At 41.6% G+C, this 23205-nt stretch overlaps 1 protein-coding gene across 3 annotated transcripts in view; it reads right to left on the bottom strand.

The window, feature by feature from the left end:
* MAP3K9 (mitogen-activated protein kinase kinase kinase 9) overlaps window positions 1-23205 on the bottom strand; it is a 77541-nt gene that overhangs the window by 11360 nt on the left and 42976 nt on the right. The window contains exons 4-10 of one of the 3 annotated variants that reach the window (XM_017639955.3): window positions 15976-16124; window positions 14897-15072; window positions 11031-11271; window positions 9337-9459; window positions 7817-7970; window positions 5453-5521; window positions 3917-4029 (exon numbers count right to left, since the gene is read on the bottom strand). In XM_017639955.3, the coding sequence (XP_017495444.2) occupies window positions 3917-4029; window positions 5453-5521; window positions 7817-7970; window positions 9337-9459; window positions 11031-11271; window positions 14897-15072; window positions 15976-16124 (1025 nt within the window). Of the gene's footprint in view, window positions 1-3916; window positions 4030-5452; window positions 5522-7816; window positions 7971-9192; window positions 9460-11030; window positions 11272-14896; window positions 15073-15975; window positions 16125-23205 lie in introns of all 3 variants that reach the window. The other 2 variants (XM_017639954.3, XM_017639956.3) reach the window with 2 other exon arrangements.

The following is a 23205-nucleotide window of genomic DNA, read 5'->3' as shown; positions in this document are numbered from 1 at the left end:
AGAAGTCAAAGAGGAAATCAAAAAATACATTGAGGCAAATGAAAATGGAAATACAACTTTCCAAAATTTATGGGATGCAATAAAAGCAATTCTAAGAGGGAGGCTCATAGCAATACAGGCCTACCTCAAGAAACAAGAAAACTCCCAAATACATATAACTTTTTACCTAAAGGAACTAGAAAAAAGGAAGAATAAACAGCCCAAAGTTAGTAGAAGGAAGGAAATAATAAAGATTAGAGCAAAAATAAATGAAATAGAGATTTAAAAACAATAGAAAAGATCAGTGAAACTAAAAGCTGGTTCTTTGAAAAGATAAAATCGATAAACCTGTAGCTAAACTCATCAAGAAAAAAACAGAGTCCAAATAAAATCAGAAATGAAAGAGAAGTTACAATTGACACCACAGAAACACAAAGGATCATAAGATTACTATGAAAAATTATACACCAACAACTTGGAAAACCTAAAGAAATGGATAGATTCCTACAGACACACAACCTCCTAAGATTGAATCACAAAGAAACAGAAAATCTGAATAGACTGATTACAAGTAGTATAATTGAAGCTGTAATTTAAAAACTCCCCCAAAACAAATGTCCAGGACCAAAGAGCTTCAGAGGTTAATTCTATCAAACATTTAAAGAAGGCTTAGTACCTATCCTTCTCAAACTATACCAAAAAACTGAAGAGGAAAGAAGGCTTCCAAATTCCTTTTAAGAGACCAGCATTACCCTGATACCCAAACCAGACAGATACTACACAAAAAAGAAAATTACAGGCCAATGTCCCTGATGAACATATATGCAAAAATCCTCAATATTAGCAAACTGAACTCAATAATATATTAAAAGGATCATACACCATGATTAAGCAGGAAGTATTCCAGGGATACCAGGATGGTTTATCATACATAAGTTAATCAATGTGAAACACCATATTAAAAAAATAAAGGATAAAAATCTTATGATCAACTCAATAGATACAAAAAAAAAGAACCTTAAAAAAGTCAATATCCATTTGTGATTAAAAGATCTCAACGAAGTGGGTATAGAGGGAACATACCTCAACATAATAAAGGACATATATGACAAACCCACAGCTGCATCATACTCAATGGTAAAAAGCTAAAAGCTTTTCCTCTAAGATCAGGAAAAAGACAAGAATGCCCACTTTCACTACTTGTCTTCAGTACAGTACTGGAAGTCCTAGTCACACAATTAGGCAAGAAAAAAATAAAATAAAATGCATCCAAATTGGAAAAGAAGAAGTAAAACTGACACTATAAGCAGATGACATAATATTATAATAGAACACCCTACAGACTCCACCAGACAGCTATATGTAAGAGAATAAAACTAGAACACTATCTTACATCATACACAAGTAACTCTAAATGGATTCCACTTTTGAGATATCAGGAAAAAAAATTAAGTAGAAAATCCCATTTATAACTGCATCAAAAAGAAAAAAATACGTAGGGCTAAATTTAACCAAGGAGGTGAAAGATCTGTACTCTGAAAACTGTAAGACAATGATGAAAGAAACTGAAAACACAAATAGATGGAAATATATTCCATGTTCACGTATTGGAAGAATTAATATTGTTATAATGTCTATACTACCCAAAGCAATCTACAGATTCAAAGCAATCCCTATCAAAACACAAATATAATTTTTCACAGAACTAGAACAAGTAATCCTAAAACTTGTATGGAACTACAAAAGACTCCAAAGAGCCAAAGTGATCTTGAGAAAGAAGAACAAAGCTGGAGGTATCATGCTTTTTTATTTCAAACTATACTACAAAGCTACAGTAGTTAAAACAGCATGATACTGGCATGAAAACAGACACATAGACTGATGGAACAGAGAGCCCAGAAAAAAATCCACACATATATGTCAATTAACTTATGAAAAAGAAGGCAAATATATACAGTGGGGAAAAGACTGTCTCTTCAATAAATGGTGTTGGGAAAACTGGACAGCTACTTGCAAAAGAATGAAACTAGATCACTATCTTACACCATATCCAAAAACTAACTTAAATTAAGCAAATATGATTGTAAGACCTAAAACCATTAAACTCCTAGAAGAAATCATAGGCAGTAAGCTCTTTGATATCCATCTTAGCAATATTTTTTGGACCAATTTTCTCAGGTAAGGGCAACAAATGCTAATATAAAAATTAAATCAAACTAAAAAGCTTCTGCACAGCAAAGAAACCATCAACAAAACCAAAATGCAGCCTACTAAACTGGTGATGGTATTTGAAGATGATACATCCACTAAGGGGTTAATATCCAAAATATTTAAAGAACTTGCATAACCTTAATACCAAAAAATAATCCAATTAAAAAATGGACATAGGACTAGAGTAGACATTTTTCTAAAGACACACAGGTGACCAACAGGCACATGAAAAGATGCTCAGTATCACTAATCATCAGGGAAATGCAAATCAAAACTATAATGACTTATCACTTCACACCTGTCAGACTGGCTATTAATTGGCTATTATCAAAAAGACAAAAAAGTAACAAGAATTGGCAAGAATGTGGGGAAAGGAGAACTTCTGTATACTGTTAGTGGGAATGTAAATGGTGTAACCACTATGGAAAACACTATAGAGGTTTCTCAAAAAATTAAAAGTAAATCATATCACATCATCCAGCAATTCCACTTCTGGGTAGTTATCTGAAAAAAATGAAAACACCAAAAAGAGATATATGATATATGCTCCTCTGCATACATTGTAGCATTATTTACAATAGCCAATATATAGAAGCAACCTAAGTATCCATCAATAGATGAACAGCTACAGAAAATATGGCATATGTATGTGTGTGTGTGTGTGTGTGTGTGTGTGTGTGTGCATGCACACACACACACACAGTGGAATATAACTCAGCCATATAAAAGAATGAAATCTTGTCATTTGTGACAACATGGATGGACTTAGGGGATATTATACTAAGTGAAATAAATCACATGAAGAAAGACAGACACTGCATGATTTCTCTTATATGTGGAGTCTAATAAACAAAAGAAATGAACAAACAAACAGACTCACAGATACAGGAAACAAACTGTTGGTTACCAGAGGGGAGGAGGATGGGAGGATGGGCAAAATAAGTGAAGGGAATTAACAGGTACAAACTTTCAGTAATAAAATAAGTAAGTCAGGGGGATTTAATGTACAGCATAAGGAATATGGTCAACAATCTTGTAACAACTTTGTATGGTGGCAGATGGTAACTACACTTATTGTAGAGATCATTTCATAACATACAAAATATTGAATGTCTATGATATAACTAACAGGATATTGTATGTCAACTATACTTTGATTAATAAAAAAAAAAAAGACTAGTCTCCTGCAAAGGACTGGAATCCCCTATATGCGTGAAGGCCAATTACTCTAGACTGACCTAGCAACCTTGGAAGTCACAGAGATAAGAGTACACTATCCAAGAGAGAACCCAGAGAAGACCTACTCGTTCAGTAATCATAGGCAATAACCAAACACTAAAGGGAAACTACAGTGGCTTCTACCACCATTGCCTGTTTCGCAGACTCCCCATGTAAAATACAAGGAAACACACTCAGAAAAGGGTAATGCCTGATTCAAGTCTTCACCCTCTGCACTGTCCTCAGCAGACCAGACTACAACTGGCCTGTTGGGATAGGGGGTCAAGGGCTGGCTCTAGGCAGCAGTAGGAAGAAACTGTGACTTGGAAAGATTCAGTAACAAGGCAGTAGAGCAATTGAGAAGGAACAGGGTAGGGGACCCAGGAGCTGAGCAGAAGAGGAGCCAACCCCCACAAAGTAGTACTAGGGGTCCTTCAACAGCCCCAGAAGCTTGCTCAAGAATGCCCTGAGCGAACAAGGACAGAGCCATGACGAGGGCAATGCTTACCCATCTCCATAAGGCTGGTGAACCCTGGCAGCGCTGGGCTACTCCTTGGGCCCTTCCCCAGGTTGGGGGCACTGGATGACCACTGTTTGTATCCATCTACCAGAGACTTGAGGCTGAAAAAGGGAAATGAGTAAACTGTTACAACTAGTTACTTCCCTTACTCTATCCTTAGTTCCCTGGACCTATGGAAATGTCTGTCTGTTTCATTACATCAAAGCCTTAGAACCCTGGGGTACAGGCAATGAACCCACCTGGTATGAGCCCACCTGCTTCATAAACAAAAGCACACATGCTCTAGGGAAAGAAAAGCAGTGGATGACTTCATACGCTGCTATGGAGCTGTGGGAAGACCTGGCAGGCAGGCTGGCAAGAGGGCAGAAAGAATAAGGACTGCCTGGCACTGTCCAGGGTCTTGTCTGAGCCTGTTTTAACGGAGAGGATCAATCAATCCACAGACACTGAATAAAACACATTGGTGACATTAGAAATATTGCAATGCAAACATCTGAGATGCCAGATGCACTGGGCAGATGAGCTAGCAGAGGTAGGCCAAGCTACTTCACTCACACCATTTCTCAATTTCTCCTTCCAAGCTTATGGCATGCTCAGGCAACTTCCAAAGCCATCAATTTCTCAAAACGAAAAATCAATGAACAAAGTTGCACCAGCCTAGTGCACTTTGGGACAGACCTATGTGGGTAGTACATAATGTTGTACTCAAGTCCTCAGTTTGTCTGGAAATGGAGAGGAAAAGGACAGGGACTAACTGTCAAATCCCTATAAACAGCTCACACCAGCAAGCCAGTCACTCAGAGGATACAGACTAGATACCCCACCAGTCCCCTTACAGGATGGGGGAATCAGAGGCCCAGAAGCACTGGTGTTTCCTCCAAAAGATAATAAAGAGGAGGAATTAAGGACTCTGTGGATTGTGGTTGGCCTGAAGACTCCTGGGTTATAACCAGATGTGGCTCTCATTGTAGGGCTTGAATGAGCCATTCAACTAAAATCCACTCTTCTCAGCCCATCATGAGGGAGAGAAGGATCAACTTTTTCCCTGATCTCAGATCCGTTTCAAGTGCTCTCAGAAATACCAATGAATTAAAATACATTCCAGCCACAAGAGGTTTCAACCAAAGTGCACAGCCAGGGATAAGCATGCTGATAACCTATAGCCTGGGACTTCTAACTGATCATATAATATCACCTCCAGTTTTGAGTCCACAGAAATCCAGATCAGCAAAGTCAGAGCCAGTGCTGAAGACCAAAGGATAAATAGCCACGTATTATCTCCTTAAACTAAGGGTGCCAGGAGAATCCCAGCAACAGGAGTGAGAATCAGGGAAGTGAGGAAAGGTGAAGTCAGACCAACACAGGAATTTTCCCAAGGTGCACAATGGTACTGCTTAAAAAAAGAAAAAGTCTGCACAGCCCTGGCGATAATGAAGCTTGATTCTATGGGTTGCCATGAGAACAAAAAAATGGAAGGGGAATTATTACCAGAACATTCGATGAAAGGGTGAAGATGAGACTCACCCCAAGTGGAAATGTGGAGATTCTGATGGGGTACTTATACCATTAGTTTTCTCACGTCTCTGAGGGGATCTTCAATGAATAAAAAAAATCAGTAGTAGGAAAAAGTGGGTACATCAAGCTCAACCTCTCCCGCATGACAACCCTCAAGGCTGGACGACTGTAGTCATGTCGTAAGCTGCCCTCCTCCTGTTCTGCCAGCAAAGCCTACACCATGAGGGAATCTTAACAAGATGGTCCTGTTTAGCTGCTCCAGGCCCAGGACCCCCAAGTCTGTGAGACAAAGGTCCCTGGGCAGCCACAGAATAACGGCAGGGAGGCAATGAATCCAAAGAGCCCCAAGCTGTCTATAGACCAGTGCATATGATTCCTACAGGTAGGCACCTTTTTTTAAAATGATGGAGATGCAAATTCACTTAACATTACTGAATTCAATATATAGCTTCTTGTCATGACATATTTTCTTCATGCAACAGGGACTAAAATTAGAAATATCATCATATAGAGAGGCTCTCAAAAATTTCTAACATTAAAAAAGTCTTTACTCAAGACTGAGCAGAATATGCTTTATTTCTTCAATAGGAACTGAGAATCATGAAAATTTTGGTCACATGGTTTTGAACTGCTTCAAAAGTTTTAAGGGCAAATCTATGTAAGAATGAAGAAAATTCTGAAGCTAATTAATATTTTGTAATGTGAAATAGTTAATTTACTAGCAAGACAAGTAATCAAGTTGCTATTGTTCTACTGGGATCCATAGCCAACCTGGTAAATCCTATCTGGAATCAAACTGATGTCAGAAATACCAAGAGATTCAGGGTGAGCGAGTTTCTTAAGACCCAGCCAAACCCCATTCTAGCCCAGGGCTTAAAGGACAAACTGAGGAGCTCTTGATCCTACAGAACTTAGTACACAGCAGAGCAATTTAGCATTGCCAGAGGATTTAATCACTTAATTCTTACTTGGCTTAGGTAGTTTGACCTACATATCTAAATTTTCTATTCCAAGTAATCTAGTGATTTCCAAAGCCTGCCTTTGAAGAGTCAGTCTTTTATGAACCAAGTTGATTATTTTCTACTCAGGTCTGACAAGGGGCAATAGATTCTGGACATGAAATCTAAGAATATGAAAGAACACCAAGTTGAATTACACAATCAGGGCACCAACATGCCTAATATTCAACCTCAGAAGTTCTTTGGGAAGTCACCAAAAAGGGTACAGGGAGTTGTTGCTTACCTTCATGCTTAGAAAAGTCAAGAAACAGGATTCTAGATTCTAACCACCAAGAATAAGAAGTACAAACCATTACATTCATTCACTAGCTATGAAATCAGAGTCTGCCATGAGAAGCAATGGAAGATTTCAGAGAAATACTTACATATGCTTACTATGAGCCCACTAATCTTCTATGCACTTCACAAAATGAATTGATTTAATCCTCACTTCAATTCCATGAGATGGGTACTGACAGAATCCTCACATTAGAGATGAGAAAACAGAAGGGCACATGGCTAGGCATGGTGGAGCCAGGATTCACACACAGGCAGTCTGGGGTCAGCATCTGAGCTCTCTACTGCTACTGATGAGTGACTGGCCCATGAAGAACCAGCACTGGGAGAACTTGACTGCTAGGCCACAGAAAACACAAGCACGGGCAAGGCACAAAGGCACGTCCTGGGCTTTGCCCAGAGGGGTGCTCACAACACATCCATGTGGCTGTGGGCGTAAAGGAAGTTCGAGTGGCCCCAGAGTTACAGCTGACTGCACCACCAGACCCGGATTATTCTGTCTGCCCTGCTTTGGGATGAGCCTCCAGGCGAGAAAGTCCCATGATCCCTGCTCTTCCTTTTTCCTCCAAGCAGATGTTTCAAGGGGAAGAGCCAGGTACAAGCAGAGTATGTAGGCAGAACTGTTTACATTTGGTTAATGCCTGGGCTACTCGCTGCTCTGAGTCAGATGTCTCCACGTGTTGGCAAACTATACCTACTGGACTAAATCCTGCTCCCATCCTCCATTTTTATAGTTTTACCACATAGTCATGCTCATTCATTTAAGTATCATCCATGGTCTGTGGCTGCTTTTGCACTACCTCAGTGGAGTTGAGTAGCTGCAAAAGAGATAATATGTTCTGGCAATATGCCAAAAAGCCTAAAATATTTATTACCTGGCCCTTTATGGGAAAAGTATACTGACCCTGTCCTAGGAGGTTCAAGGGAATAAGGAGATTGGAAAACGCTGTTGCCAAGGTCAAGAAGTCTGTAATTTCTCAGAAAGGAGTGAAACTCAAAAGAGAAAAAGGTTTTCATTTCATAATTCTCAAAGGGTGCGCCATTCCTTAGGTGGAACTTCCCATCGCCTGGCTCTTACCCTTCGTCTCCTGAGGCAAGCTCCTTCTGCCCAAGCGTACCTGGCCCCCAGGTTCGTCCCTTCTTCTTGGGGGCTCTCTTCTCCTCCTCTTCCCCCTCCTCCTTTGGGGTGACAGGGCTCCGGCCCCAGGTTTTGCTGCTTTCACCTGGTGTCACTGTGAAGAACAAGGGTTGGATGGGGTCTGAAAAAAGAGGGTCTCCCCAAAACTATCCTGTACCCCACCAGACACACAAAGGCAGACAGACAGACACACACACACACACACTTAGAGGTGCAGGGGAGTAGTCAGACTGCTTCAAAAAGTCTGTGCCTGAATGGAGCCTTCCAGGAAAGTAATGGTGACTTCAGCCACCAATCACTTAGCGCACTCCAAGTAACAAACATGGGAAAACACCCTAGATCGTTGTTAGTCCAGTGTAAAGCTGGAGCTCAGGCCAGCCGGACAGCAGAGTTCCAAAGAGATCTGACTTAACGAACTTTTGTTGGGTGGAACTGGATTGGGGGTGGGTTGGTGAGGAGGTAGATGGCAGAGAGAAAAGGGAAGGAGAAAGGAAGATGTGAAAGTGCAGAAATTTTGGTATGAGTGCTGGAAAGAAGAAAATGATTTCAAGATATGGAGAAGAAAGTCAGGAGTAGGAGCAGAGGTGGAAGGAACAGGCCTAGAGAAACATAATAGATAAGAGAGAGAGAGCAGTCTTCTGACACTGATACCTTAGAGCAACTATTGAAACGCAATCGCTTCAGAGACTAGGCTTACATCATAAATGAGTGAAGTGAGCCAGTTATCAGAAAAAAGGGAGTTGAGGGGACTGGGGCAGAATACAGTGCATACGGAAGCTGCCTTCAGTTCCATCAGTGGCCACATGGAAAAGGGAATCCACTGATGTGAATTGGTTTTTCAAGGAAAGCCAGAAATCCAGGGCTTTTTAATGAATTCTATCTTTAAATTAGGGAAACTAGTTCATTTATTAATACACACAGGTACACATACACATATGTACATATGTGTGTATATGTATATGTAAATTCTTTTTAATAAACATTGCAATAAAGATAAAATTGATCCACATTTGGCCAATTATAAAGTATTTGGGAAGTTTCCCTAAAACTTAAACTTTGAAAACACCCTTCTCTGGGAAGCATGAACAAAAGAAATACAATGGTACCCCAAATATGACAGAGAGCACAGAAGGTCCCCTGGCCAGGGTTCCAATCTGTATGTACATCACAGATCAGTGTCCAAATCACTTTGGAATTCAACAGAGATCCAGTCAATACCTAAAAATTCCTTTGCTGGTATTTGACTAAAAGTAAAAGGCTGAGGAGTCAGTAAAGCCAATGGAGAGACAAGGTGGAGGGGCTAAGGGTTTGCGTACATATGTGCATGTATATACACATTGTCGAGGAGAGGAGGCAGAAGTTATGGATGGAGCAAGCCTGGACCAGTCGGTGGCTGGACAGAGCAGGGTACAGGTGCCCCTGGTGTGTTCTGGCCCCACCAATTTGGGAAACAGTCTCACACTGGATGGCTCGAAGGCGAGGAATGATGGTGGGGCTTGCAGGAGGACTGGACCCGCTGTGGATGAGACTCTTCCTTTTATCCATGGTTGGGGAGGCCTGTACCGTGAACTTGTGCTGGAAATCTGCTTGGGGAAAGACAGACACATGTGTGCATTAGAATCTTCCCATAATCAAATTCCTAGGAGAAAACTGACATTTCCTGGAAGGCTTGAGGGACAGACCCTTGTTTTCTGGGAAGTTCCCTGTTCACCTGGGAAATGTTCTCTTTTCAGAATCATCTTTTTCCCAAAAGGTGGCAAGATGACAGTATAAGGAGTAGGAAATTCATTATCAGAGTGAAAGTCATCAGACAGTTTTCACAAAGCCAGCTATGTGATGTACACAAGTGTGCCAATTACATATTTGGAATAGTTTTAAGAACATGAGACTTGCTGACTGTTTTAAGAAATGTAACTTGAAATTCTCTATTCCATATATTCCTTTAGTAGTACATGCCCCCTTTTCTCAGCAACCAAAGCAGGGAGACTGATGTTTCCAGCTAAGTGTAGGCACAGCAGAGTAATACGAACTGATCTAATCCTTGGTGGGAATCTAGGAACATGAGGAAGGCAGGGCTAATGGTCCAAATTCCAGCACATTCCAAAGACAGTTATGGCAGAGCATAAGGAATGTAAAACTTACAGCTCTGAATTCCTAAGTTCCAGTCTCCTCATCTATCAGAGGTTTAATAAACAGCTGCATGTTTGCACCTAGGTCTCCCACCAGGCTGATCTCCCTGGAGGTAGGAATGGTTGCTTTCCTATCTGCTTCCCCAGCATGCAGTATGCTGCCCCATGCTAGGTGTTCAAGAGGTGTTTAAAGACTCTGTGCACCTGGAAGAACCAAATGTGCAACATCCTAACCAGTAAACATGTCCCATGAACACTCACCAAATTTCAGTAAATAAATTCCCTTGTCTGTACTCAAGCCACAACCCTAATGCTTAAAATAATCCACTCCTGCTCCTATTAGGTCCTTTTCCCTTGGTTCCTCACACTTCCAATAAGATTGCTTCCTGGGGCCCTCAAGGCTCAGAATACAATGAACTTTTAATCTACCTAAGCACACACTTGAGAACGCACAGCCCCACATGGTACATTATACTCCACAGAGATTTAAATTCATAGTTTTATATTTCTTTGCATTTCCCTGAAGGCTGTACATACCACAAGTGTACCTTTATTGAGCCAGCATATTACTAAAAGGTTATGTGTAAATCAAATTCTTATACACTAATCCTAATCGCAACTGCACAGACAGGACTATTTAAAGAAACCTTGAGATGAGTTATTTTGCAGTGCTAAGAGTTCCCTTGTCTCACACACACACATACACCCTGGAATTTTCCCAATTATATGCTTCCTTCTCCAGATTTGCCTAAAGTGAGCTGTGCCTACATGGGCAGCCATGCTTCTAGCAGCCTGGCCCATGCTTGCTGTCAGGTCCACCAGAGTCACCAGCTTGTCTTCTGTGTTTAGTCACACTCCACAGTTGTGCAGTTGGGTAGCTTTTTGGCAGGCCAGTCTTGCCACTGAACACAACAGCCCATTTCAAACTAGCTCTGCTTTGAGACCCAGGTCTCCTGCTTCCAGGCTCAGACCCTGGCTCTCACACACCCTGCCACCAGCCTCTCAGCAGGTCCCTGGTTACTGACCTGAAGGGAGGCTGATGCGGTTTCCATCCTTGAGCTTCAGCCGGCTCTTCCTGAACTTGCCCTTGCGTTTCTTCACCCGGGGCTTCTCCTGGCACAGCTGGTGGATGATGACATTGAGCTCGCGTTCCAGGATATCGATCTCGCGCTCAGCCAGCTCCTGCTCCCGGCGCCGCAGCAGCTCCTCCTGGTTCTTCTGCTGGAGCGCAGCCCGCGTCAGCTCCTCCTCCCAGGTGCGGAGCTCCTGCAGGAGGGTGGAACCATCAGAGAGAAGGGTGGGTGCTCATGGCAACCCGGAGCGCATTCCCCCATATTTCCAGTCCCCAGGGGCTCAACAGTTAGCAGGCACATGGCCTGACCATCCTGAAGGGTGGGGAAAGGCAGGCTCAGACAGCCATTCTGAAGATACAACTAGAGTAGCTAAAGCCATAGACCAAGCCCTGGAGACAGTTCCCAGTTGCTCCTTGATTATTAAAATTGCCTGTTATTGGGAAAAAATGGGAGTATGGGTAGAAAAAAATATGATCACATACTTGAATTTTACAGACTTGGTTCTATTTTCATTTTTGCCATTATATAAAGGATCTTTTTAAAATCCAGCCAACTTAATATGATCTAGCTTTAAATGTGCCCACTGTAAATCAATCACCCTCTGATACCACCTAACATTCAAGTAACAGTGAATATATTTTCAGGATGGCTGTTCATAAGGTACGCGAAGCATTTCATCTAAGTCTTTGTTCACATGGTAAGTGAGTGCACTGAGGCATGAGGCTAACTCTCATCTTCCTTGAAGATAACCCTTTGCTCTGGAAGGATGGTGACAGCACAGCAAAGAGAAGAGAGAATATTTTCTGAAGTTTTTGCCAGACACTGCCACATTAGGTGGGCAGAACTTCTTTCCTGCTTCCCCTTTTTCTTTCTGCATGAATTTGTAATGAACCCAGCAGAGCTCCTGAGCTGAAGGATGGGAACAGAGAATTAGGAAACAGGAGAGAAAGAAAAGAGAAAAGAGAACAGAGCATGTGTACAAAATTTCAAAATCTAGAATCTAAACTGTTAACACTGGTTACCCTGACCTAGGACTGACATGGGGTCAGGCTGGAGGGCTAAAACTTAAGAAGCTTTTGTATCAATAACCTGACAGAAGCATGTCTAAAAAAACAGGAAGTTTCTTCAAGACAGCAGCAGAGCAACATTTCTGTGGCTGGAAGTCACAATGAAATGCTGCACTGGAAGAAGTAATTCTGGACTAAAAATACTGTAGAAAGGGAACCCAGAACTACGAAAAGAAGTATGTGAACACATATTAGGGCAGCTGAGCAGGAAGTAGAGAGCAGAAGAGAGAACAGAGACAAGATCGGAATGAAATATTCTGATGTTAGGAACTTTTCATTCAACTTGTCCTCCAGTCCCGAGAGAAATGAAAATAGCCATAAAAATGATAGAAAGGAGAGAGATAAGAAATGGATAAGACACCTGGCACATGGCAGGTGCTCAGTAGTTGCTGGATAGCCATTGAACCAATGAATGAGTGAATGACAAAGTAGAAGGAGACAGAGGACAATTTTATAAATGCACTTCTTTATGGGAACATAGTTTAATCATAGGTGCCCAAGAGTGAACTTTTGAACTCCTTCTTTGAGGAAATAAACTCCAAACAGATCACTGGTTGTATACCCTCCAAATCCTTGGCAACTTTGTCCCACTACTTTGTTTTCACACCAGGAGAACAAAAACACATGAAAGAGTCAGAAAAATTATGCTTGGTTGGTTGATCTTGCTGCTAAATGGGGAAGTTGAAAAGTTCAAGCCAATTTTAGTTTAAGTCCTCCTCTCCGGCATGCTCTTGTCTAGAGGATGGTTTGGGTCTAAGCCCCGTCCTTCCAGGGAACTTGAACCCCAGCCCAGAGACCAATCCACCATCACAATACAGAAGCAGCAGACTGAGCCTCTCTGAAGCCTGAGCTGAATCATATGGGAAACCAGGATATTTATGGGCTACTCACCTATGGCACCACATACCTGGCAATCCCCTTCTTGTGAAATACCTATCTGGGGATCATCTTCATAGTGTGCAAATCATATCTTCCACAAACAATGATTTAAGAGGACTTTCTTTTGAGAGAAAGCTCATGATCCATCCCAACTATGAACCTTATGATAGGCATCGTAGCACAGGGATTAAGAGCAAGGACTCTGGAACAAAATGCCTGAAATGTGGCCTCCGGCAAATTACTATGGGCATCAGATATAATATAATATGGTTGGTACTTAAAAGCATCAACATCACAGGACTGTATTAGAGAAGACAATTACTAGTTTATGTAGGATTACATGAGAATTCATATAAATTACTTATAATAGAGTAATAGAGCATGGCACATAGTACATGCTCTACAAATGTTAGCTATTATGAGAATGGGTTTGACATTTCCTAGTAACTTCTTAATGGACAAAATCCCTTATAATGTCTTTAATCAAAAGAAAGATATAGAGAAGTCAGTAACTGAGCTATCTAAAAAAGGCCAGCAACTCCGGGGTTCCTCTAGCTGGAAGAGCATTAGCAATAGAAGCAGTCTCTGCGAATCCTTCTGCTCCATGGTCGACACAGTAACACCCACTCTCCCCATCTCAGGTCCCTAAAGATGCATCCTAAACTCACTCCATTCCCCTGCAGAATGTGCACTAATTTGTCAAATAGTACAGGGGTTAGTTAGGATCACTACATTGCATAGAAAGAGTTTAATCTCTTCAAATCAGCTCCAGAAATTATTTTTTAAGTCGTTTGTTTAGGGAAACAGCAATGATGTTGGAAAGATGATAGTCTGTGTGACTTTACACAAGTCATTGACCCTCAGCTCTGAGATAAGAAAGACAGTAACACCTGCCTTACATTCTGGTGGCAGGGGCTCTAAGACTCCTGAACAAAAGGAATAAAGGTCATGTCGTCACGAGACTTTTCAAGGTGAGAGAACTGGGAAGCCAAAAAGACATATATACATTTTTTTCTAATTAAAGTATCATTGATATACAATCTTATGTTGGTTTCAAATACATAACACAGTGGTTCAACAATTACCCATATTATTAAATCCTCAAGACATACACGATTTTAGCTTGTATTATTATATTGCTTCCCAAATTCCCAGGGTGCAGAGCAAGCAGGGAAAAAAGAAATTAATCAAGTCTTTATGTGGACACCCCTTGTGCCCCTAGCTGTAACCTCTGATTTGGCCAGGCCCCTGCAGCCTAAGCGACATAAGGATCCGTGATCAGCTCCACCTGTGCAGACACCAACTGCCACCTAGACACTAAGGATGCAGAGAGGAGCCACGCAGGGAATGGCCAACAGTAAAAAAGCCGGCTGCCTAGGAAGCAGTGAGTCTCTTGACTCCCCAGTCAGTTTGGGCTTGGAGCCTTTTCCATAAAAACATGAGAAATGCCTAACAATTTCAGAACCACAGTATTTTTAGCCCATATGCTGTTTCTGATTCTAACACCAAAAGATATCAGAAGGAAGGTCTGCTTAAGTGTTCTCAGTGTTGAAGTATCACTGTATCAAGTTAACTGCCCTCTAGAAGTCCACTGCAGAAACAAGAAATATTTCTAGACCTCATATTTTAGCAGGTGGGTGAGACACCCCACTGGTACTTGCCCAGTGGTGCTCTTCATTCAGTTTGAACAATTAAGTAGATACTCTGTAAAGAGAGCTTTGGACTCCTACTTATTCCTGCCACATCCCAGAAAGAAAGAAGTCTGAACGATTTCAGGCTACATCTAAGGCCTGGAGAACTCTCTCTATGTAAAGCTGGGAAGGAAAGAGCTGCCCTGATTCAATGTATGTCTTTTTCTTTGTTTTCTCTTACCTTTTCTTTGGCCCTGAGTTGGTCAAACATCTCCTGAATCTCATGTTTCCAGTCATCCTGCAGGCAGTGGAAGGAGTCCTTGGGCATTTCAAAGAAACCAGACTCCTCTATGGTAGTTAGCTGGTCCAGGATGTTTGTGAAAGATGGTCGTGAATGAGGGTCGGGATTCCAGCAATCTGTATGGAACATGTGAATAGACAAAAAGCATGAATAGGCAGATACAAATGTAAGATTTAGGATATTACATGACTTCACTTACCTGAAAACTACCTATCACTTCTCCTTCTAGAAAGAGATGGGATTTAGGCAACCCCAAACAGGGCTCAGGAAGTCAAGTAAAATATGATTTATCACAATCACAAAGAGAGAATTTGGAAAGAAAATGCAGCAATTTGGGCCCATCCAATTCTGACTGCTGATTTAGCAGAAGAAAAGCAAGCCCAAAGAGCTTTCTTGTGTGAAGTATGACTACCACAATTTATCACATTACTACACAATTTCAGTCCTGATAGGGGATAACTACACCTTGGGCCTCAATTTCCCATAAATAAGTGAGCCACCTTTCCCCACCTCAAGGGGATAAGAAGGCACGGATAAAAAGTACTGGAGTGGGAGGCTAGAAAAGCGAGTTCTCAGGTCAGACGCTAACAAAGGCAGGAGCCACCCACCCCCTTCACCACTCATAGCTTTGATTTCTCACTTACACAATTATAGGGTCTGATTAGATGACTTTTATAGTTCTTTTCTTCCCAGTCTCCATTTCTCTATGTATGACCCTCAGAGGTCCTAAAATAAAAGCTGCTATACCTTACTTTATATTAAATAAAAATATACTGAAGTACTGGATAGCAGGCTTTAGTTATTAAGTCCTATAGTCTAGTCACTGGAGGTGGACAGAAGGGATATATGTGAACTCAGTGTAGCATCTTGAAGTAACTCTTCCAATCACTCACCCTTCCTGAGTGGCTAATATTTCATCTCCTCCTTTAGTAACTGATCCTGCAGAATGGCCAAAATCTACCAAACGCTGATAGGAAGGTAAACTGACTCCCCTTTTCCTCCAGTCAGGGGTCACTTACCTTCCATAAGTTTGGCAAAAGGTTCTGGGCATGTGGAAGGAATGGGAAGGGCAAGCTTGTTCATGGCCACACCATAAGCAACCGCTAAGCCATCAATTCCTCGGAAGGGCACCTCACCAGTCAGCAGCTCCCAAAGCAGCACCCCATAGCTAAGGAGGGAGAGGAGACAGAAATGACGTAATGAAGCACAGGTGCAACCCCACTGGAGTAGCTCATAAGGCTTTTCTGAGCATCCCACATTTTCTCTGACACACAGGGAGACTAATGAAACCAATGCACTAGTGTAATATAAAAAGGAGGCTATGGCCTACTAGCTAAAAGCAAAAATTCTGGAGTCAGGCTTACCTGGTTTCAAAGTCCTGTTCTTCAAATTCCTCAACTGTAAAGTGCAAATAACACCACCAGTCTCCTAAGGCTGTCATGAAATTAAATGAGCTACTCAAGTATTGAAATCAGTGCTCAACAGCCACAGCTACTTTGTTGTTATTAGTGTTAATGGAATAAACTGGGAGAAGAGGCAGCCTCTTAAGAATACATTTTTTTCTGTTAAAAAAAATGTCAACTTTAGTCAGGTTTTTTTAGCTTTAGGAAAGAGAGTTGACCACCCAAAATAAATAGATTTTGTTCCTGTAAAAGATGTCTTTAAACGTCCACTAGGTTAAACAGATTGCTACCCCTGATCAGTGTGAGTGAGCCCCTAACAGATCTGCCCAGTTCAAAGGGGAATGTTTCACAAGGGTGGCCACCATCAGCAGAGTGGAGCAGTGTGTCAGCTCTGAGGACTTCAGAGCTCCATCCTTATCTCTCAAGTCCACACGAAAAATTTAACACATCATGTGAACACAGGGGAGCACAGAGCTAAGCAGAATAATTCTATGAAATCACAATTAGAACCAGGCAATATTATGTAGCATTCAGTCCTTCCAGGAATAGGGCAGTACCGGCAACCGTAAGGCCAGGAACAGCTGGAAGAGTGGCTGTCCCTATATTTTCAACACAACCCTCAAGTTTTTTGTAATACTCATCAGTAGTTTCCAACCAACAAAAAGTCATGTTAATTTAAAATTAATATGCCCAGTATCTATTTTATCATGGTACCTTGTATATACAGAGTGCTAAGCCCAAGATGGGGTAGGAATCCCTAGCCCTTGAGCTAGACCTTGACTGCTAAGTGAAGAAGGAGCCAGTGGTCCAGGGACAAGGATCGGCATGTATAAAGGCATGGCCATCCTCAAAGAACCCCAAGTGGCATAGTGTGGACCGACAGAAGAACAATGCACCACCCGGGGTGCCAGGGCATCTCAGAGGATCCCTGCAGATGGGACCTCAGAGTGGCCTGGCTGGCCTCCTCAGACAATGGCTTTCTCCAGTGAGGCCTCCAAATACTATCATTTTCTTCACATATCTTAACAGGGAAGAAAGAGCCTGATAGACAGTTGCAGGTCTTGTTTTGACAAGGAGTTGGATTTCGGACTGAGGCTCATGCGTACAATGCTAGACACTTTAGAAAGCCTTCCCCAATGCCCCCAGGTGTTACTCGGCCCTTCCTGGGGCGCCATATGCCCTGTAGTTGTTTGTTTCCCAACCTATAGGCTCCTAAGGGGCAGGAATAGCTTTCAATCTCTGCATTCTCAAGGCCTTGCCCAAGCTCTGGTGCAGAGTAGGCACCCATGTGGTGAATGGGTTGGTGGGTGGGCATGAGGAAGAGTGTGTGGTCAGATGGTACTGCAGGCTGCACCGGCTACCCAAGAGTAATCCCCGAATATCATTTTCACACCTTTGAAGTGACTCATCCAGACAGCGGTCAAGACAGGCAGCTTCTACCAGGTGGCCTCCCAGAGTTGTCAGCACTGCTGACTAGATTCCAGGTCAGAGTGACTCTCACCTTCAGCAGCCTGCTCTCAGCATTAAGGCCCCCGTCCACCCTGAGGAACAAAAACCCAAGGTCCCAAAGAACACATTCTTCTATCCAGGCAAAGATGATTGGCCAAAAAACTACCTGGAAAGACAGAGTGTTTCAAAGACCCAAATGTGTCCTGTCTGTGTCCTCACATCCCCTCTGCAATGGTTTTCACACTGAGTCCTGGAAGACCCATGGAGATGTCTCAGGCCGCCTGGAAGAGCCAGGGACCCCACCCCTCCCAGCTTTAAGAAGGCAGCTCTGCTCTTTCCAGGCTTGTTTCTTTATTCATCTGCATTCCATTCTACTTGAAGGGCTCTATAGCTAAGAGAAATGGGAGAGCTGCTGCTCAAGAAAGGTCTACAGACTTGAGTCAAATGTCTGCTTTACCACTTAAAGCTGTATGATATGATCCACCTCTCTACACCTCAGTTTCTTCATCTGTACAGTGAAGAAAATCTGTACCTCACAGAATAATTCTGCAAGGGAGACTAGGGAGAGCCCAGTGTCAGGTGAGAGACTTGCTGATGGAGACCAGCATCTATGGAAGAAGCCTCTCTGGGAATGACTGCCTCTGCCAAGGTCTTCTACTGCCAATGTCCTCTTTGTTTTTGTAACAGAATGTGGGTGACATGCACGAAGCCTTGGCATTCCTTTGGCAAGAAACAGGATACAAGAAGGGAGCTGGAGAAACACACGTCAGATGGTCTGAGTCCCAGGGAGAGGAGGGCAGTAGAAGGCCACGTGATTTGCCTCAGGTTTACCTACTTGGTTGCCCTCCAAGGTTGAGGTCCTTTCAAGACCATTTACAAGCAGCCTGGAAGTACCAGCTTGGCTAAAACTCTGCCTCAGAGTCCCTCCCTGCATGGGGAACCCCAGCTCCCACAGTGCTGCCGGGGATTTCCCAAGAGTCCTCATGGCCTAACACCAAGCCCTCAGGTACATACCCTGTGTCAATAATTAACAGCCTCCAGAGGTGTTTTACTTTTTCAAAGTGAGGGAAAGTGGATGGCATTCCAGGAACCACACTGTTTAACAGGATTTGGCAAAGGCAACTGAACTACAATATGTGAAAGCACTCTGTAACTATAAATAACATTCTTGTTGTGGTTATTAATTGGGCCTCATTCGAAATGATGATATGTTATTACATACATATGTAATATACATAATATATTTATTGGCACAATAAATGCTTATTGACATGGCAATATGCTCATGCTGTATTATATTAAGAAAGCAGCTTATAAAACAGAATGATCCCATTTTAAGGGATGAGTGGAGGAGCATCTGAACAGGAATAAATGAACCAAAGTGTTAGCATAAGTTATCTTTAGAAATAGGTTATGGATGATTTTCTTTTCCCTTTTTTTATTTGTTTATTTATCCATATCTTCTCATTTTCTTCTATAGGGAATGTGTTTTGCTCCTGTAATTTTAAAAACTTAAGATTAACCAAGTGCTTCCACCATCGCATCCCACATACAACAGGCAGGAAGTAACCGTCGGACAGTGGTGTCTGGCTGTAACCACTGCTCTCCCTGCACAGCACAGCTAAAGGGAAAGATTCTGTCAATTACTCTACTTGAGGTGGTCCGAATTCCAAGTGGATTAAGAGATTTATGCCATTGACGATCTGAGCTATTATCATCTTACCCTCCATCATGGCATGTGGGAGAGGCCCAGAGACTGACACTCAAAGAGCTGTTGAGACAAACTCAGCTGGCCCTGGGCACCCAGCAATAGCAGAGGCCAGAGGCACTAGGCCCTGAATGATGTGGGGTAGATGAGTAAGGGGTTGAACTCATGCTCAGTCCAGGACCTGACACACAATAAGTATTCAATAAACATTTCTTGAATAAGTAACTAAATTACAAGTCAATTTGGGAACCAGCTCTGTTCCATGGCATAATCTGGCCCTGTCTGGGACATCCTGCTGGGTTCCAGGCAATGGCAGGCTGATCATCCTGGAAGAGGCTGCCCAACATGGCAGGAACAAGGGGACACAGACAGTGACATGGCAATAAGCACAGAGCTTCAAGAGGTTCATATACCTAGTTCTTTCTAATCACTGCTTTACTTCTACCGCCTGGTGAACTTATGCACATAAATCATCTAAGCCTCAGTTACTTCATCTGTAAAATGAAAATAATAATGTCTACTGTTGAGGATTCTTTTAAGGAATAAGTGAGATAAAAGATACACAACACTTAGCATAGAGCCTAGCCCTTAAGCATTTGTAGATGGTAAATACTATTTGGAGTGTGTGTGTACTGTACACAGAGCAATGGACACGTGTTTTCCTCTGCTAACGGTATGAGATCATTGGAGCCACTTGGGTGAGTACTTTGAGGAGGGAGAGACTAAAGACCCATTTAATGGATTCCAATAAATTCTGTACTAGTAGGAAATGCTATAAAATGGAACCTAAGAAAGCTGGAAAGGAGCAGGGCGAATTGTTTGTAAACCATATTCATCAGTCAAGCTGAGTCAGGAGGCATAAGTGGTGGGTAGCATTCCAAACTAGAGACCCACTGACAGAGCAGAGCAGACCATTTCCAGACTCCTCGACCAAAGTGCTGCTGATTTGGAGTTTACCTCCAAGCTAGTCTCCTCTGCGAGTGAGTAGAATAACTTCATCAGATGGTTCTTACCAGAGGCTCCGCAAACCTGCTTTGAATATCTACGGTTGAAGGGCAAGACCCAGAGGTTAGTCCTGGAACAAGGACATTTTGCATAAAAGTTGAAAGTCCTGCCTTGTTTTTTTCATGATGGACAAACCCTACAGTAGCCTTGCCCTTCCTTGCTGGCCATTTCTGTCATGAGCAGATCCTGCCTTAGGCATCTGGGCTTTCCTTTCCCACTAAGATTGTGCCTGGATACCTGAGACAACTCCAAATCATTATGGCAGCAAAACCTTTGGAGAATATGACAGTAAACCCAAAATGATTTCACGGTCAGCCTGGAAGAAGAAGCCTAGTGGGACTACAGGAGTAAAAACCAATCCTGTTACTGAAAAGTCACAGCTTCCCATGAAGAAAGGAAAGATCAAACTGAGAGTGGCAGGTGGCTGGCTGCCGCCAATTCCATTCTCCCCTTCCTCCATAGTAAAAATTTTACCACAAGGCTGCTCATGTGAAACCTTCGTAAGATTGTATATCAGTAATACTTTAATGTAAAAAAAAAAAAAAGAATTCTAGCTGGGCACATGGTTGTCCAACTAGAGCAGACAATTGTTTGCCTCCTTTAGAGTCAGTGTGCCCACATTCTAAAGAGCAGGCAATGGGCTTTGCACAGAGGAGATATGCAGACTCCTGGGTCATCTAATTAAAGACAAGCTTTTTGCCACAGAAAATTCTTTTCACTTATCTACAGAATACAATAGAAAAGTAATAGTCACTTAGATGTAACCATTCAGACAAGACCAATGCTCGGAGAGACTCCAAAAGAATCTGGGTTTCTGAATGATCTTATGGGGCATAGCTACTCCATGGCCTGGATTGACTAGACTACTCTCTGAAAAAGAAATCCATTTCCACCTTAGTTAAGCCACTGGTCTGTAGGTCTTTTGTAACAGCAGTTTAGTTTAAGTAATATATTAACTAATCTCATTAGCTTATGGTTAGGCAATGAAGGTGTAGGTTGAAGCATATGAAATTACTGTTTTTGTAGGACAAAATGGTTGAATATTAGTATATAGTTCAACCTAATGAGATCTGGTCAGGTATTTTGGGGAAAGGAAAACTTCTTCTCCAAAATAAATACTTCACCCTGCACTTAATGCGTGGTGAAATAAGAAACAGTATACAGAAGCTACAAAACATCACTGAGAGAAATTAAAGGAGACCTAAATTAACACAAAAATATCCCATGTTTGTGGACTGGAAGACTTAATGTTTTTAAGATGGCAATATTCCCTAAAGTGATCTACAGATTTAATACAATCCCTATCTAAATTCCAGCTGCCTGTTTTGTAGAAATTGATAAAACTTTTCTAAAATTCCTATGTAAGTGCAAGGAACCCAGAGTGGCAAAATAATCTTGAAAACGAAGAACAAAGTTGGAGGACTCACACTTGCTCATTTCAAAACTGACTACAAAGCACAGGCATGGGTGATAGAAGTCAAAGATAAACAACTAATTAGCGAAAATGTTTGGAATCTTGATCTGGGTGATTGTTACACGAGTGTATACAAACATCAATATTCATTGAACTGTACACTAAGATTTGTGCATTTTATTATATGTACCTCAATTAAAAAAGAAACTTAGCACAAAGCTACAGTAATTAAAACAGCATGGTAATGCCATAAGGGAAGACATATAGAATGAAGTAGAACTCTTGAGTCTAGAAATAAATCCTCATATTTGTGGCAAAATGATTTTTGACAAGGGTGACAAGACAGTTAAAGAAAGGAAAGTCTATTCAGCAAATGGTGCTGGGACTAGACAGCCATGTGCAAAAGAATGAAATTGGACCCCACTTCACACTGCACACAAAAATTAAGTCAAAATGGAACAGAGACCTAGATGTAAGAACTAAGATTATAAAACTCCTAGAAGAAAGCACAGGTGTAAATATTTGTAACCTTGAATTGGGCAATGGTTTCTAAGATATGAAACCAAAAGCATAAGCAATCATAGAAAATACAGATAATTGGACTTAATCAAAATCTAAAAACACTTAAGTTTCAAAGGAAAGTAAAAATAAACCCACAGAATGGGAGAAAATATTTGGAAATCATGTATCTGATAAATGAGTTGTATCAAGAATATATAAAGAACTCTTTAACAACTTAAAAATAAAAAGACAGACCCAATTTTAAAATTGGCACCAGATTTAAATACATTTCTCCAGAGCAGATAAACAAATGGCTAGTAAGTTCATGAAAAAACACCCAGCACCAGTAGTCTTTGGGGAAATACAAATCAGAATTAGAATGACTTACTACTTCATATCTACTAGGATGTTTATAATAAACTAGAAAGATAATAACAAATGTTAAGAGGATATAGAGGTATTGGAATCCTTATAAATTGCTAATAGGAATGTAAAATGGGGCAGCTACGGTAAAAAAACAGTTTGGCAGTTCTTCAAAAAGTTAAACATAGAATTACTATATGACTGAGCAATTCTACTCCTAGGTATATATTCAAGAGAATTAAAAAATACATGTCCACACTAAAGTTCATAGAGCATTGTTCACAATAACCAAAAGTGGAAACAACCCAACTATCCATCAATTGATAAATGGATAAACAAATTGTGGTACATCCATACAATGGAATATTATTCAGCTATAAAAAGGAATGAAGTTCTGGCATATGCT

The sequence above is a fragment of the Manis javanica genome, chromosome 8 (genome assembly GCF_040802235.1).
Source record: "Manis javanica isolate MJ-LG chromosome 8, MJ_LKY, whole genome shotgun sequence".
In the NCBI taxonomy this organism is placed as follows: Eukaryota; Metazoa; Chordata; class Mammalia; order Pholidota; family Manidae; genus Manis; species Manis javanica.
Note: the sequence above shows the minus strand (reverse complement) of the source record. Positions and strands in the feature narration are given on the sequence as shown.